The sequence below is a fragment of the Panthera onca genome, chromosome D4, assembly GCF_046562875.1.
Source record: "Panthera onca isolate mPanOnc1 chromosome D4, mPanOnc1 haplotype 2, whole genome shotgun sequence".
In the NCBI taxonomy this organism is placed as follows: domain Eukaryota; kingdom Metazoa; phylum Chordata; class Mammalia; order Carnivora; family Felidae; genus Panthera; species Panthera onca.
Window position 1 is genome coordinate 39,304,991 of NC_138351.1, and position 18,769 is coordinate 39,323,759.

At 37.2% G+C, this 18,769-nt stretch overlaps 1 protein-coding gene across 12 annotated transcripts in view; it reads right to left on the reverse strand.

Annotated features, from left to right (window-relative positions):
• The window catches only part of MPDZ (multiple PDZ domain crumbs cell polarity complex component), a 162,245-nt gene that overhangs the window by 93,967 nt on the left and 49,509 nt on the right, over positions 1-18,769 (reverse strand). For all 12 annotated transcript variants that reach the window (XM_081790895.1, XM_060609750.3, XM_060609747.3 and 9 more), the window contains exons 4-10: positions 15,903-16,112; positions 15,135-15,274; positions 14,293-14,506; positions 13,410-13,538; positions 10,911-11,117; positions 8,386-8,500; positions 7,948-8,036 (exon numbers count right to left, since the gene is read on the reverse strand). In XM_081790895.1, coding sequence (XP_081647021.1) covers positions 7,948-8,036; positions 8,386-8,500; positions 10,911-11,117; positions 13,410-13,538; positions 14,293-14,506; positions 15,135-15,274; positions 15,903-16,112 — 1,104 coding nt within the window. The remainder of the gene's footprint in view (positions 1-7,947; positions 8,037-8,385; positions 8,501-10,910; positions 11,118-13,409; positions 13,539-14,292; positions 14,507-15,134; positions 15,275-15,902; positions 16,113-18,769) is intronic.

An 18,769-nucleotide genomic window follows, 5' to 3' on the forward strand; every position in this document is an offset into this window, starting at 1 on the left:
GAAACTCCAGTAAAATCCAACAAGAGTCTCTTATTAAAATGAGGTAGTCAGGGGCGCCAGGGTGGCTCAGTCGGTTGAGTGCCGACTTCGGCTCAGGTCATGATCTCGCGGTCCGTGAGTTCGAGCCCCGCGTTGGGCCCCTGTGCTGACAGCTCAGAGCCCGGAGCCTGTTTCAGATTCTGTGTCTCCCTCTCTCTGACCCTCCCCCGTTCATGCTCTGTCTCTCCCTGTCTCAAAAATAAATAAACGTTTAAAAAAAAAATGAGGTAGTCAGATGGTACCTGTGGATCTTAACCAGTGATTCCACAAAATTACACCAAGTGCTAAAGGCTGCACACCATGCTGGGAGCATGCAGCAGCATGGAATTACACATACGCAATGACATCACACCCTACACACATGCACCCACACAACCCCAACCAACTCCTGGCTCCACAACAGGCACAGAAAACAATCTCTCAGTACACAGGGGCAAAATTCCCCACGGTGATACCCCAGCACTGGTTTCGTCTTTATTAATCTACAAGTGAAACTTAAATAAATTTAAATGTCCCCCTTCCTTCTTGCTCTGTCAATTCCTGAATCATCTGGACAAAACCAACACAGTTTTGGCAGAATCCATCTCAAATCCCATGTGTACAAGCACAATTCCTACTAAGAATGATGAAAGGTCACAGGATATGGAGGAAGATACCATGTCCAAAAGAAGGTGCTTGCACTGAGGCGTCACTACAAACATCTTCCAATGAAATTGTTACTGTAGTGAACACGAAAAAAGATATTTTCTGAAACTTCCCTCAAAAGGATTCATATTTCACAGCATTCAAGGAAACATGGATTTAGTTATAAAGAAAAAAACAAATATCTACCAGAAAAGAAAAGGGAAAGTTGTGACAATGAGGGCAGTCAACAGGATTTTAAATACCACAAAAACAGCCAGGTAATGGAAGGCAGGAGCATACAATGTTCCCCTATTTCAGAAGAAAAGAATAAGCAAAAAAATTATCAGAAAAGACTAAAGACATATACAGGCTGATCTAAAAATCAATATAAATGAAAAGAATTACAAGGAAAAGAGAATAAATGAGGAAAAAAATAAGCAAAGAAGTGATTAGGTTAGGAAAATTTACCTTAGTCTACAAATAAAAGAGGTACATGAAAAACCAGAAAACAGATTTAAAAAACAAAACCAAACAAAATGCTAACACTTAGACATATCTTGGTAAAATTCTTGGATTCCAAAGGTCAAAAGAAAAAAGAATCTGCCAGCATTTAGGCAACAGAGTGAGCAGATTATCCAGAGAATTTGTGATAAAGAAATTACAAATCAAGAGTTTTACATTTAGTGTGATACATGTAAAAATGGAAATCATGGTTGAGATGCTAAGATGATTTATATCCTGTACCACCACGAGCTATGAGCGGGCCCATCAGGCAGAAATTTAAACCAAGTAGTAAGGATGAAAATGTACACACAGTTACAGCATAGAAGAGGTGGGTTGTTACAGGTCAGGAAAAATTAAAGAGGAGGTTTGTTTTTTTGTTTTGTTTGTTTGTTTGTTTAAGACAGAAGATGACTGTAAGTCCCCAAGCCACCCACTTAGATGTTTCACCCTTGGCCTCAAGTCAGAAGAGATCAGTCACCGGTAGTAGGGAAGGATGCAGTGGATTATGTCTAACTTCATCGGGAGGACAAGGGAGAGGCTGTTTAGTCGCTTTGACAGTGGAGCAAGAGAAAAAAGGCTATTATGTTGATAAATGTCTGACTTTGGGCATAGACCTGAGGCAGGCCACGCACATGAGAAAGTCAGGCTCAAGCCATTTTGAAACCTACCCAAGAGTGCCCCTAGGGAATGATGGTACCCCAAAGACAATCTACGGAGTAGACTGCTGAGAAACCAGAGGCCAAAGGTAAGGAAAGTCAGATGAAAACTCCATCGTCCGTCTTGGGAAGTTAAATCAAACATCTTCAGGAACCCATCTAGGACCTCCTAAGAATCCAAGAAGGAACTCTTAAGAAGCAGTTTTAAGCATCTGCCAGGCTCACTCAGCACAAAACCATCTTACAGCAGAAGAGTCAAGGACAGTGTGTCTGATTATCCTCCCTACACTTCCTTCTCTCGCCTTTTATGATGGTAGGGGCAGAACCTGCCATAAGAAGGTGAGGGAGAAAAAGAATAGCTAGGTAGGGAAAGATAAACTGGAGCATACACTCTCTATCCCTAGGTAAGCCATCACTTCAGAACAAGCTTCCGCTACACCAGGGCTGTAGTTTAAAATTCAATTACTACTTAGGAGGAGAAATTTTCTATCTTCTTTTCTTTCTTTCTTTTTTTTTGGGGGGGGTAGGTTTTTGTTGTTGTTTGGTTTGTTTTTGTTTTTTGTTTAGAGAGAGAGAACAAGTAGGGGAGAGGGGCAGAGGTAGAGAGAGAGAGAGAGAGAGAGAAAGAGAACCTTAAGCAGGCTCCACGCTCGGTGCCGAGCCTAACGTGGGGCTCAGTCCCATGACCCTGGGATCATGACTTGAGCCAAAATCAAGAGTTGGGCACTCAACCGAATGAGTCACCCAGGAGCCCGAAGAAATTTTTAGTCACTAAACTGGGACTGTGTTTAGTGATTCTAATTGGCCATAGGGCATTTTATTCTGTGAGAATGAGGTAAGCCATGATACTTGTATAAGATTTCTTCCAGAGGGAAAGGAAAAATCCTTCCCTATTAAAAATTAAAAAGGAATGTTGCAAAATCTTAAAAGTTGTTTAAGATTACCTCCCCTAAGTTTCTCTTATGGAATGTTTTTGTTATTCCCAGCCAAACTGTCCAAGGCAGCAGAAGAGATTCTCAGACAGAAAAGGTTTGGCAAGCCTACCAATACATTCTCTTTCCATAAAATTTACTCAAAACACTCTAGCTGATTGAGAGATTAATCAGATTTAAAATTTAAAGAAAGAAAACAGTGGCATACAAGATCCAATGCAGAGGAACAAGTAAAATTCAAATCTAACAGTATTAGAGCAAAATCAGATGCTTCAAGTCAGTCTTTGCCCCTCTTTCTCTCAAAAATAAATAAACATTGGGGCGCCTGGGTGGCTCAGTCGGTTATGTGTCCGACTTCAGCTCAGGTCATGATCTCGTGGTCTGTGAGTTCGAGCCCCGCATCAGGCTCTGGGCTGATGGCTCAGAGCCTGGAGCCTGCTTCCGGTTCTGTGCCTCCCTCTCTCTCTGCCCCTGCCCCGTTCATGCTCTGTCTCTCTCTGTCTCAAAAATAAATAAACGTTAAAAAATAAATAAATAAATAAATAAATAAACAAACATTAATTTAAAAAAAAAAGTAAAGCAAATATAATATGATCCTATTTAAATATATATGGAATTTTTCTGAAATACTAATAGTGGTTTCTATGAGGTTTTTCAACCATGTTCCAATGTTATGATCTTTAAACCTCAAAGACAAATATTAATCTAAAAACAAATGAGCATGTTACTTACCACCAGGATAGTAAAGAAAATAAGAAAAAAATCATAAAAATCTCAACTTTGAGGCTCACTTAGGTTGCAACTTTTCATCTATAATAGATTTTTATTGCTCAACTCTTTCAAAGCTCAATTTCATTTTTAAAAATCAAACGCACATTATTTTGTCAATAGCAATAAAGTTCAAGTATGGTAAAAACAAAACAAACCAAAACCTGCATGCTTCCTTTACTTTCAAAATTTGATGACCTCAATTTAAAACCACATCCCCTTTTACCCAAACGTTAGATAGAGGTGGTACCAGTACAAAAGAAATTGCTGTAATGGAATAATCATGGAACTAGATTTCAGTTCCAATTTCTCAGTATCTTCATCTGTTATATGGGAATAAGGGTACAATTTCCCCCAAATTACAGCGCCCGAGCACTTTACACTGGGAAGGAACCCAGAAGCTGGTATTATTAACAGACGGAAGAAGCGATTCATCAACATGAAAATCTCAGGCCTTCCCGAGAGCAGTTTCTGTCCAATATCATTACACTCATCACACACATGAGACGAGGTCACCAGAGCCCAAAACAGGGCCCCGGGCGGCCCTGTCTGTCATTATCACAGGCAGAGTGAAGACGTGGCTTCAGACCCAATGGTACCACAGGGCACCAGAACTACACGCAACAGCAACAGAACTGCCTATGTGCTCCCTCAAGGGGAGCTCCAGTAACCTCACAATGCACAGGGCAGACACGACAGTTACAGGAGAGAATCACTAGTTGAAACAACTTGAAAACCCCAGCTCCTGAGGTTTACTCGATCTAGCCAGCCAACACCTCCAACACAGCTTACAGAGACACGTATTAAGAGAGAACTTGCGCCTATTAACAAAGTCAGAATATCTAAGGCAACATTTGACACCTTTCCTTACTTGTTCAATAATTTTTTTAATAATTTTTTTAATCAATCATAATTCCACATCGCTTTTAGCAAAGACCTCTATATACCAATCTAAAAAGAATGAGATGCCTAGGTGACAGAGTCAGTTAAGCGGCTGATTCTTGATTTCAGCTCAGGTCATGATCTCACATTCATGAGATTAAAACCCCACATTGCGTTCCATGCTGGGCAGGGAGCCTGCTTAAGATTCATTCATTCATTCATTCATTCATTCTCTCTCTCTCTCTCCCCCGCCCCACCCCTACTTGCACTCCCTCTCTAAAAATAATTTAAAATTTAATTAATTAATTAATTAAATGGAATGAGTATATGATCTCATCAGATGAGAAGTTTGGTCAACTTTTTAAAATACAATAGAATCCCTTGATCAAATAATTCTTATACGGAATACCAATATACCAGAATAAAGTGGAGTCAACTGCTCTATTCCCTCCCCTAGAATAGTCACAGTGAAACCCTAGGGGTCAACAGATCACAATGTGTGAAACAGGAATCTTATAACAAAATTGGTTTAATGTTATAAAATACTTCCTCACAATAGTAAGAAACAATTTCTCAATTTTCTCGCCACCTCAACAACTACAAAACAAAAACAGAGTATAGCACAGCTTCAAACAGCTGTTGCCAAAACAGAAACTGAAAAGCAAAGACTGCAGTTGTGAAAACGCAACCAGGGTGAAGAATGCCACCACCAACATCTCAACAGTCCACAAGATGGCGCCATTCACAAAAATTCATGCATGAGCAAAAGCACTGCAGGAAGTTTCTTTAGAGCCTGAGATGCTTGCAACTTTGAAGAGCAGATTGCTAAAAATTAAAACTCAGAACACTGATGACAGTGAAGACAAGTGATTTTACTGAAAGCAAGAAAACAGAGGAAGGGTGCTTCTACTTTCTCCTCAACAATGCCCTTTATTACTGACCTTATGTGAGCAAAACCGTATATGAATTTCCACTTTAATAAGAATGAAAATGACAACAAGTTTGGAGGGAAGCTATTGTGAGACTCTTTAAAATGTGCAATCATTTCAGGTTTTCAGGAAGTACCTGCCTAATTAATAAAACGGTACTTATATGTCTAGTGTATATTAATTATGTTAATTAAATTACAGGTATATTAATTACTCATTTGGTCTTGCTAAAAATTACACATGGGAAGCTTCCTTATCCAAATTTTGTAGGTGAAAGAAGCTTACTAAACAGTTATAATGGGATCCAGCAACTCCACTCCTAATTATATACCCAAGATAAATGAAAACATGCATCCATACAAAAACTTGTACATGAATGTTCATGGCAGCATTATCCGTAACCGCCAAAAAGCAGAAATGACCAAATGTCCATCAACTGATAAATAGGTAAATAAAAGGTGGTATATCCCTACAATGAAATATTATTCAGCTATAAAAATAAATGAAGAATTGATACATGCTATAACATAGATGAACCATGAAAACATGCTAGGCGGAATAAACCAATCACAAAGTATCACATGTTGGGGCGCCTGAGTGGCTCAGTCGGTTAAGCGTCTAGCTTCGGCTCAGGTCACGACCTCGCAGTTTGTGAGTTCGAGCCCCGTGTGGGGCTCTGTGCTGACAGCTCAGAGCCTGGAGCCTGCTTCGGATTCTGTGTCTCCCTCTCTCTCTGTGGCCCCCTTGCTTGTGCTCTCTTTCTCTCTCTCAAAAATAAAGAAACATTTAAAAAAAAAGAAACACAAAGGACCACATATTGTATAATTCCAACTCTCACAGGCTCTCTCTCTCAAAAGTAACTGAACATTTTAAAAACAGCTTTCTAATGGATTAAAATACATATCTTAGGGGGAAAAAAGAGTACATTAGCTATGTTTTCAATTTTCAATTCAGTATTGGGTATGGTTTTTGGGGTCTATATCTATGCACTCTCTCTCTCTTTTCCTCCAAAATAAAAAAAAAAAGTAGTTAATTTTCATTTTATGTTAAAAAGAAAATACAGTGGTTAAAACTCATGCATAGGATATAGCCAACCAACCTAAGTGGCAAGCACAACTGTATCTTCAGAATAGCTTTCAAGAAGTGAACAGGTGTACTTAGTTTGAAGCCCAAGAAGTTGTAATGTAGAAGCAAAGGCAGAGAGATAAGGGCACCTCTTTTTTTTTTTTTAATTGTGGTAGAAAACACAGAACAAAACAATTCAGCATCTTAATCATTTTTACATGCACAGTTCAGTAGTGTTAAGTTTATTCACAGTGTCATACAATAGATCTCCAGAATGTTTTCACTTTGCAAAACTGAAACTCTGTACCCATTGGCCCTCTATTCAAAATCTTGCAATGACCATTCTATTTCTGAGTGTGACTATTTTAGGTACCTCATATAAGTGTAAACACACAGTACTTGTCTTTTGGTGACTGACTTATTTCACTTAGAATAATGTCCTTAAAGTTCAATCGTGTTGCAGGATGTGACAGAATTTCCTTCTTTATAAGACTAAATAATATTCCACTGTATTTATATAACACATTTTGTTTATCTGTTCATCCATTGACAGGTATTTGGGTTACTTTCTCTCTTAGCTATTGTGAATAATGCTGCTATGAACAGGAATCTTAACATTCTTCTTTCTTAACATATTAACATCCCAAGGGAACAACAGGGACTTATATATAAACAGATACATTTTAAGATAAATCAGTATACTCCAAAATGTCTTCCAAAGTATGTTTGAGGAAAGAGTCTATGATTACAAAAGCTTAGGAAAACCCAAAGTAAAACAGCTGCATTTTCTCTATTGCAGAAATTCTCAGAGTCTTAGATTTTTTCACTGTGCTTTATGAATCCCTAAGAGACCCTATCACATGCAGTTTTTCCTAAACTTACCTGACCAGGAAGCCCCTGATATAGGGTCTCTCGGACTTATGTTATGAGGAGTAGTTAGGGTAGCCCAGTTTGTGCAGAACACTGAGCTGAAAGTTGTATTCTTTTGTACACAGCCTTGAATAGCCATAGGCTCAAAACACACTGAGGTTACGACAATATCCATATGATGGGGTTGATCTGATTAAGGGGATTAGATCTATTTCTTTTATTCTTATATATTCCTAAAGTTAAAAGAGTCCTGGACATGGAGCCAACAACAACACCATCATTCTGTTGATATTAAAAAAAAAAAAAACAAAAAAAAAACAAAAAAAAAAGCACTCATCCCAAAATTCAGATTCAACTACACTAAAGATTATGATGTCTGGTCTTTACCTTTAACGTATCAACAACTAAAGTGTGATATTACTGTAACAAGTTCATTACAACTAGGAATCAGATATATCAGAAATTATTCTAATATTTAGACTTGAGATCAGTGAAGCTTCTATCCAATGCCCTTACTTTCACAAAATAACAAAACGGGTAATTGTAATGATAGCCTCAAATTACCAAAAAGCTTAAATTAGTATGGAGCTAACAGTAGTTCCCAAAACTGAGTAAACTATGAGAATGCACTTCTCAACCATGAAAATTAACAAAGCTCTTATTAAATGTGTTACTTACTGCTATAATTTGGTCTCCAATTTGGATTCTTCCATCATGTTCAACAGCACTGCTCTTTGTAATGCTCTTTACAAAGATTCCTGAAGGCTCTAAGATTAGAAATAGGGTTTTTAGATTTTATTTTTTACTATTTAAAAGCACACTCAAAAACTATACATCCTTCATTCTCCAAATATAAAGTCCTAATTATGAATAATTACAAATCAACAAGCCACACAAGCAAAACCAACAGAAACTTAGGCTAGAAAATATGACAATGATTTTGTCTGTCAAATACAGTATCAGAGTTTCCTACACTGAATTATTCCTAAGGAAGTTTTCAATCAGTTTATCCAACAATCTGAAAATACATAATAATGTTGATTCAATGTTTCATAAGACAAAGAAAAGATAGGAGAGGCAATTCTCAGGTAGAAAAAAAAAAGTGTTTAAAACTACCTAATTTCTTATCTCCAATGTAACCAGCAATGGTAATTCCTAGTCCTTGGACATTTTTAGTGAGTTCTACATCAAATGTCTCACTTTCCTCACTTTTCTGAGTAGAAGCATCAACCTAAAATAAAATTGGTAAACAAATAGAGCGATTAGACATGTAAACAAACAAGATAAACTCAAAAAGCAACAACCTTTATCTAAGAATAATACAATGTCTATCTAAGAATAATAAATTAGATGGCAAATAACTCTGCTAGAGAATTATAGCAGGGACTACTCCTTCAATGTTGACAACATGAACTGTCCATTACATTTTTACTCAAAAGGAATGTCAGCAGTAAGGGTGAACACCCCCTTATCAGAGAAATACATAATTATTTGTGTGTACAATTTTTTTTAAATCAAATAGTCTGTTAACAAATTCTATTTTTAGAGATGGTTTATATTCATTTCCACAATTGAAAGAACTCATATTTTGAATTCAGGCCAACAAGTTCAAATCCAGTTTTGCCACTGAACTTTTCTAAGCATCGCTTGGCTCAACTGTCTATCAGGAATAATAACAAGCCCAGCTAACATTTACTGAGCGGTTTCTATGTAACAGACACTTGACTTGTCTTAGTTAATTTACTCCTTAGAACAAGCCTATGAGGTTAGGTACAACTGATAAATTCTTCTCTGGGGAAACTGAGGAACATAAACCTTACCAAAGACAAGCAGCAAGCAATCTAACAGAGGCAGAATTCAAATGCAGATAAGCTGGCTGCAAAACCAAGGCTCTTAAAAGGCCTTTCAGCATGTAAAATCCTCAGGAGAATGTAGGAGCCACAGTGTCCACTAAGTTGTTGCTGCTATGATCTTAAGTTGATAGTTGATTCTAGTACCATGAATATGAGTTAATCTATCTTCCAGGTATTTTATTAATAGACTGAAGATTATTTTGAAAGCCAGGGAAATGCAACAAAGCTATTTAAAATTGTTACTGTATTTGTTTTATAAATTCAGACTTTAACATAAAAAGCTCTTTGTAAGAAAAGTATGCCTTTCTGCATTGATCTTCATTCCTGAAATGACAGCTGAAAGCAAGTTTCTCTAACATGTAGAGTTGTTATTAATTATATATTGGACTGAAGGGCATGGTTTTCTGAATTAAGCACTGGTGGACTAGTGTGGTATGTCACCAACAAGCTACTGGCATTACATACTTGTGTGGTTCCAGCAGAGTCCCCAGAGAATCCTACAAAGCTCGTAACGGAACGAAGGTTATGGGTTCGAATGCCCATACACGTTGCAGTGAGCTGGTAATGGTTTTGATTTTCTTTAAGCAAACTCTGTATCTCACTGATAGTCCATCTAAATGAGATATAATTTTATAGTAAAGTTTGATTTATTTTTTTCATTGCACATAATTATCTGTGCAAACTTAGCAAAAGTTTAAAGTTTAGATAATTACAAGAAAATGACAGGATGAAATCTGCTTCAATTGAAACAAATGTGTTTTCTATTTTTAATAAGACTTATGCGAGTGCTATTTTAGAGGGTGGCAATTTGACTATCGAATGGTTTTAAAAGGGGCACAAGCTTCAGAAATGATGATATGCACAGAATAGATATTTTTCTAAGCTTTCAATTACATCAAGTGGTTTTCGGTATTGCATTCATTTATATATTGCTGAATAAAATGTTTTGTTTACCACAAAAGAATGTGATTTAAATACTTTCATACACAAGCTTTCTTTCTTTACTTCTTTCTCTCTGCAAAAAATAGCAACTAACTCGATCCTAAAAACAACAGAATCATGGAAATTTCAAGTGTTCTAATAAAGTTTTAAAGGGCTTGTGGAGGAGGTTAGGATATTAAAAAAAGAATCTGTAGCAACTAATTAGAAAAAACTTTAACAGGAAAAAAAAAATCATTGATGTTTTTAGATCTACCAGAAAGGAATGTAGCACTTGCATTTGCTATAAAATTTATCTAGAAATTGGGTGTAATTATTTTCTCAAATATTTAAGAGATTTGGGGATAAAATTATTTTGTTGATACTCCCACCCCTATTCCTCCCCCCACCCAAAGTCAGTAAAAGGAAAGCTGTTGAAGGAGAATGACTGTAACTCCCAGCTCACCTAACTAGAGCCTTCTAGTTAAGAGATAGATAGAATTAAACATTTTAGTTATCAGTAGCAAATAATTATTTAAAATTTAGTCCATTATTTCAAAAGATTATCCTCATAAATGTGCTGCTTAGAGAAAGTACACGAAACATTTCTGTAAACATTTCATGTAACATTACATTTCATGCAAACGTTTACTATGTAAAACAGTAATCTAGAATTTTTTAAAGAAACCTATTTTTCATCTGTTACACATTATTCCTAATTAATAAGATATCAGTGCTGAAACACAGTTACACTTGAATTTATATTCTTTAGCACTAACATGTGAATATCATTAAGACTAGTTTCTAAACATCACCATCATCTAAATGCTAGTGCCTGCGACTTTCCTCCTAATGTTTCCACCTACTTACCCGCATTTCTGGCATAGATGGGGATGAGGAAAGGGTGATGCCCACAGAGGCAGGTGCTGCTGCTTCTTCTACGGCACCTCTTGCAATCACCAGTTTGACCCTGTTTCCACACTGCCTGAGCACGTGTGCTACTTGCTCACTGCTCATTCCTGCCAGATCAGTGTCCCCAATCTTTAGAATGTGGTCTCCACTGCATAATCGCCCATGCTGAATAAAGAGATCGGTTAATCAGGATATTGATTTTTTTTTAATTTTCTTAAGTTTATTTATTTATATTGAGAGAGGGAGGGAGGGAGGGAGAGAGAGAGAGAGAGAGAGAGAGAGAGAGAGAGAAAGAGAGAGAACACAAGCTGGGGAGGGGCAGAGAGAAAGAGAAACAGAATCCCAAGCAGGCTCAGTGCCATCAGCGCAGAGCCCAATGAGGGGCTTCAACTCACAAACCATGAGATCATGACCTGAGCAGAGATCAAGAGTCAGAGGCTTAACTGACTGTGCCAACCCGGCCCCCAGGATATTAATATTTTAATTTCATCAGAGAGATCCCAAACGAGGAAAAGAGAATAATGTAAAAATAGCAGTCATGTGAATTACCAATCATGGAATATTAAACATGTGGTTGTTATTTTAACTGCCTTTTGAAGCATCTTAATGTTATTCAATGTGATATAAGTAACTGAAATTCACAAATATTCCCTAAACCAATAGTTGATAAGAGCTTATCACTTCAATATCTACCCACCAGATGCAAGAAAATATGAAGCCTTTTGAAAATTTTTTGAGAAACAGAAAAAGAAGAAAATGCCACTAAGCAAAGATGAAGCCCAAGTCACTATGCAAATACATATTACTCAAAAAATATAGTACAGAACACAAGAAAGCACTGAATTAATACTACAATTTTTTGTCTTGTGTTTTCAATTAAAAATATCCCTAAAAAACTCATTTGCAGATGAAATCCTTATGAGATGAAAATTTAGATGGATAAGGGGAGTAAAAACAGCAGACTTATTATCTCCATACTAGAACTTTCTTCAATGACAGCATCATCCAGTATGGCAGTAACTAGTGACATGTGGTTACAGAGTACTTGAAATGTGGCTAGTCCAACTGAAAAGCTGAATTTGTCATTTTATTTAATTTTAATTAATTTAAATTTGAGTTTTACAAGTAGCAAGTAGCTACATGTGGCTATATTATTGGACGGGGCAATTCTACACTGAAGATAAAGCTTAATTTACTGCAAGCCAGTCACCTAGGGAAATTTCACTCAATACTGTACATGCTGGCTAAGAGCTAAAAGGAAGAAAATATGCACATTATTGTGTTACTGCTAATACTTCTACTGATAAAGCTGCCATTAAACAAGGCTTGTATATATGAATATGAGAAATATCTGATGAATTGCCTTCCTAGTTTAAGTTCAAATACACATGGAAAAACAAACAAATTTATAAACAAAATGTTGTAACAACAGCAAAAGTTTCTGACACTAGAAATTCTCAAATTAAAATATAAATCAGGGGTGCCTGGGTGGCTCAGTTGGTTGAGCATCCGACTTCAGCTCAGGTCATGATCTCATGGTTCGTGAGTTTGAGCCCCGCATCAGGCTCTGTGCTGATGGCTCGGAGCCTGGAGCCTGCTTCAGATTCTATGTCATACTCTCTCTCTGCCCCTCCGCCACTCACACTCTGACTCTCTCTCTCTCAGAAATAAACATTAAAAAAATTTTTTTAAATATATAAATATTTAAATATTTAAATATATAATAACTTTGCATTTTTTCTCTCATATATTCCAGCAATGTCACATAGCATAAACGGCAATGCTTTAACCAACTACTCCGAGAGATAAAAATAGGCTGTGCTTTTACAAAGAAGACACAAGTGACCCATCACTAAAGGGACAAGTTGAATCTTGTTTTTTTTTCTCTCAGTAATAAAGTATTCTTCTTTCCATAATACCTTGTGGCTATACAGCAGCTAAGTAGGTTTATAAATAGGATACATGATTGTAAAATAAAAGGTAGCTACCTCTACAAGGATCAAAACCATAACCTGGACTTTAATCTGTGGTTCTACAAGAGTCTTAAGATCACTGCCTAAAACTGTAACTTAAGATCAATGTCCCTTTTCAAAGGTATTTCTCCCAAATCTAAGAAAACACTTTAGAAAATGCCCAGCAAAACAGAAGATTCTCATTCAGCTTCTTTGACATTATGTAAAGCCAAAGTTTCTTCTAACACAAAATATAAATGATGAAGGCATAGGGGCTCCATTACTTACGTGTCTGGCTCTCGCTTTCAGCTAAGGTGATGATCTCACACTGTGAGTCCACACTGGGCTCCGCTGCTGGCAGTGTGGAAACTGCTTGGGATTCTTTCCCCGCCAGTCTCTCTCTGCCCCTCCCCCACTCAACGTCTGTATCTTTGAATGAATGAATGAATAAATAAAGGCATACAATTTGATAAAACGGCGTAAGAGACCTGTTGGAATAGCTTACCTGGTCAGCTACTCCTCCAGGTAGAATGGTTTTTACTATCACACCAGTTGCTTTTCCTCCGACAATGCCAAACCCTAGTCCAGACCCATCATTCACCAATTCAATAGTTTCTACATGCTGCCAGTGAACCTGAAAACAAAACTCCTGTATGAATTTGAAAAAAAAAATCTGCGGAAACTAAAAGTTCTATTACAGTGGAGATTTCTGTGAATATTACTTTGTGATTAATATTAAATAACGGAGTTCAGACATAATAATAAGCCTTAACAATGTCCCTTTTATTTAGTATACTTCCCTTTCAACACATTGTTACTGCTACTGATGTAATCATTCTTGAAATTATCAATACATCTTTATAGTGACCACATTTAATCAGTTGAAGATAGGCACTGATTTGCAAGATCCTTTCTAGAACTTCTAAAAAAAGACAAAGATCAAGGAGAAATCATCACCTGCTAAGATTATCTTAGCAGTAAAATCTTAGTAAATCTTAGTAAAATCTTAGTAAAATCTTGACTCAGAGAATTTCAAATTACAAGATTCCTTTGAAGTCACTGACAGCTACCACTAACAGTATAATTCTGTAATTTACAAAGCAAAATCAAGACTGTATCTGCCTACAGATAGAATCTGATTTGTTGAAGAAATAAATTTTTTTTTTGAGGAATGCAGTCAGTCAACTGAAAGAATCACACAAAGAAAGGTTAAAGTTGATTTAGAAGACATAGACTTAAATAACAAACTTTCCAAGCTAGGGAGAGATAAAAGCATAAAATGGGAAAAACTCAAGAACTACATAGGACCTACACAAAGGTAGGTCTATAGACAACCAACAAGAATGGAAAAATATGTTCTGTCCCTTTTAAAAATCTTACGGACTCACCGGGTTAGAGTGAGCGGAAACTGTGCTGGCCGCAGATGGAGAACGGGAAACTATGGGGCTGATGAGCTGAGGCAATGAGCCTCTGGCAATAACTAGCTGGACATTATCTTTGGCTTTCTGCAGGATGCTGATAGCCTGCTGATGTGTGATTGTCTGATCAAGTGCCTGTCCATTGATGGCAAGGATCTGATCAGTTTCCTTCAATCTTCCATCTCTAGCAAGAAGGAAAAAAGGGGTAAAAGATACCTGACAGCTCTCAAGAAAAGGAAAGCTTCTTTGGCATATATTCTCAGGTTATTTTTAATCCAGTTTTCTAATGTCCACACTTTTTAAGCTTTTCCCTACAATTTTACTTTCAAAAATATAAGTTTTGGCTCCAGCCGGTCCATCCTTAATCAACCCTTCCCATTTAAAAGCCACCTTTACAGCTACTCACTCAACTTATACGTTTTATCTTAGATATTCCTATTTACTAACAAATAAAAGCAAAAGTGTATACATTTAGTTGCTGCTTTGAGTATATTACTAAAAATGTAATTCAAGCAATCATGGGTCATTTGTATATTTTTCTATATAGTAACCTTTAAACTAATCAAAAAGAGCCGTTTTAATAACAGTGAGAATAATGTTCTGCTTAAATTTTCCTTTTCTTCCTAAAAAGTGATTATGACTGTATTTAAAAGATATTCTCCCTTAAAATAACTTGCTTACCATAGCAGTGTTAAAGAATTCTAACAACTGGTTAATAACAGATTGTTTCTGTTTTAATTCATTTTTGTTTCTCTATATTCTACCTTCTGAATGTGGTATCAAACACAGAGAAGATACCATGAGAGTCTCACCTGTGAGCCACACTGCCCTCTTGAATCTCCTGCACGAATATTCCCAGTTCTCCCCGGTTTTCACTCCTAAGTCCCACAACACTAAAACCAAGGCCCCCACATGGAGGTTTGAGGAGCTCAAAAACTTCTACATGGCGACCCTGTTCAGGAAACAAAGCAAGAAATCAAATTAAAAGTCAATCACTCTATTCAGTTATTTTATTAATGGTATTACTTTGTTTAAAAAAAATAACAGAGGGGCGCCTGGGTGGCTCAGTCAGTTAAGCGTCCGACTTCGGCTCAGGTCATGATCTCACGGTCCGTGAGTTCGAGCCCCGCGTCGGGCTCTGTGCTGACAGCTCAGAGCCTGGAGCCTGTTTCAGATCCTGTGTCTCCCTCTCTCTGACCCTCCCCTGTTCATGCTCTGTCTCTCTCTGTCTCAAAAATAATAAATAAACATTAAAACAAAAATTTAAAAAAAATAACAAATTTCAAAGAATTTTCTCAGATAACTTTTATCACTCATCACCTACAATGAGACATTTTATTTTGACCCTGAAGAATAAAAAAATAAAGAAAAATGAAATAGAAAAATCTCTGAACCATCCAAACTGACGCAAAATCCACTTTTTTTCCATTTCAATTTTTTCAAATGTTATGTCTTCATAAATACGTTTAATAATATATGTTTATATCTATATAATGTTAATATAAACAAGCATATTCTTCCAATTATCCAGGACCTGACTGCACTGTTCTATCATAACTAACAGGAAGAAATGTTCTTACCTGGGCCATATTTTTGATTAGTTGATCAAAGTCATCACAAGCAGGTTTTCCATTGATGTGTGGAGTGCCAGATCCTGTAAATGCTTCCAGATTCCCATTATTTGAGGATGATAAAAATAAATCATTTTGCAGAGTAGGAATTACAGCTGGGCTGAGATGTGGAATGTGGGCATATTCAACATTTGAAATTGCCGAAGTTGCAATGTTTACCTAGGAGCAATAAGGAGATTATTAACAATTTTGACATTCCATAAACTATTTCATAGGAAACATCCCAAGAGGGTAATAATGAAGTTACATATACAATTTTAGTATTGTACCCTTTCAATCAGCAACTCTATTTCAAGAAATTAATTTCAAGCGCAAAATGAGAATAATACACAAAGATGTGTGTAAAAGGAAGCTCAAGGAGCGCCTGGGTGGCTCCGTCGGTTAAGCGTCCGACTTCGGCTCAGGTCATGATCTCACAGTTCCTGAGTTCGAGCCCCACGTTGGGCTCTCTGCTGACAGCTCAGAGCCTGGAGCCTGCTTCACATTCTGTGTCTCCCTCTCTCTCTGCCCCTTCCCTGCTCATGCTCTGTCTCTCTCTGTCTCAAAAATAAAAAAAATAAAACATAAAAAAAAAATAAAAATAAAAGGAAGCTCAATGCAGTATTGTTTATTAGATGGGACAATTTTTAAAAACTACCTCCAGTGTTGAAGGTATCATTAAAAAACACACACACACACACACACACACACACACAATCATACATTCTATACAAACTTGTGAAAAAGGCTAGTTATCAAACAATGTGCACAGTACGATACAATGTACATTCAAAAAGATGTTTACATTTGTATTAAACATCTGAAATATTATACACCAACCAAAATAACAGTTGTCCCTGAGAGGGGATTCCAGGGCACCATTTACCTTCTACATTCTTGAATTCTATTTAGAACAATGTATGTAGTAATGAATTTGGCCTTTCCCAAAGATAGGTCTGACTTTCATCCTCAGCTCCTAGGAAGTAACCGCTAAACCCATGGACTTTCCAGAATGATAGGAGGGTCTTCTTGCTCTTCATGGGGGGCTCCAAAGCTACAAGATATCACTCCACACTGACACAAAGTTCAACACATAGGCGATCAATTATGCCTATGAAATGATACCGTAATTGAATGTCTGAACACCGAAATCAGGCAAGGTTCCTGGGTTGGCAATACTCCATGCATACTGGTCGCCTACCAATATGGGAAAAGAAACGTTTATGGAAGCTTCGGATTTTGAAATCCTCTCAGCCTGTACTATGTCTTCCTTTGGCTAATGTTTTTTACCCGTACCCTTTCTTTATAATGGACCATAAGCTTGCGTATAACAGTTTCCAGAAAGTTCTGTAGGCCCTTCTACTGAATTATTAAACTTGGAGATGGTCTGAGGAAGATCCAGGACTTTCAGCCCATCTCAGAAATGAGGATGGTCTTTTGTGGATTCTTCCCTCTAACTCCATAGTTAGATCTTAACTCTTTGCTGTTGGTGTCAAGTCTTGAATAGAGGTGGAAGTCTAGAGGACTATGCCCTCAAACCTCACAGTTTGGCTAACTCCAGGTACAATCACATAAGTACCAACAGTGACAAAAAAAGATAATTCCATTTTGGAAAAGCATTCTATAATTACTTGTATACACCTGTGAGAAAGAGCACCAGTTAAGGCTAAATAATTTCCTATTTCTGTAGGGTGTCTCTAATGTAAATTTTTACCCACAATTATTTATCAGAAAGAGTACATCAATGATGCTTTATGGATATGTCTCTGAACTCATCTCTTGCACTGTGTCTCTCACCTGCCAGGCTCCAGCTATACTGACCCCTTCATGGTTCCTCACACTGCCAACCTGCTTCTTCTATCAGCCACATACATCCTTCCACAAGTATCGACATGCTTATTTCTTTATTTCATTGAGATGTGCTCAACTTCACCCCAGAGAAGCTCTCCCTGACAATGCTATCCAAGAGAGCACCCCATCATTAGGCTCCATGAGCCTACCCTGCCCTGTTTTTCTCCATGGCACTTATTACCACCTGGATGCACCCTGTTGTCATAGACCTTCCATCCCAGCTGGTGGGGACAGACTAGAATGTAGAATTCGCCAGTGGAGGAATTTGAGTATGTTATTCTCTATTATATCCTCATTCTCTAGAAGAGTGCCTTACAGAGTTGGCATTCAATACACATTTGCAGAATGTTCATCTTTTTAGGGACCTACTCTGATCTCATCTGCCCAACAACCCAACTATCATTATTTCCATTTTACAGATGACATAGTTACACAAAGTCACACGTCTAATAAGTTGACTGTGACGTAGATTTTTTTTCATCACAGTGTTCCTATGTTTCTATTATACATATCACAAACAGGAGCGCCTGGGTGGCTCAGTTGGTTAAGCGTCCGACTTCGGCTCAGGTCATGATCTCACAGTTCATGGGTTCGAACCCTGCGTCGGGCTCTGTGCTGACAGCTCAGAGCCTGGAGCCTGCTTCGGATTCTGTGTCTCCCTCTCTCTCTGCCCCTTCCCCGCTCACACTCTGTCTGTCTCTTAAAAATAAATAAACATTAAAAAAAAATTATACATATAGCAAACAGTCATTTGAGGTATCATTTCCAGAAATAAGACATTCGGTAAAGAGTTTACATTGACAGAGCAATCAAAATATTTTACAACACATCACCAATCCATGCCTAAGAGTTTGTTACCTATCGTTAAAATTGAACAGAAGATTCAGTAAGTGAACAAAGTTACCAATAATCCAAACATTATATTGGCTATCTACAATCATGGATTAAAAACCAAAAAAAAGATCAATGTGTTTAGAAGAGGCTTT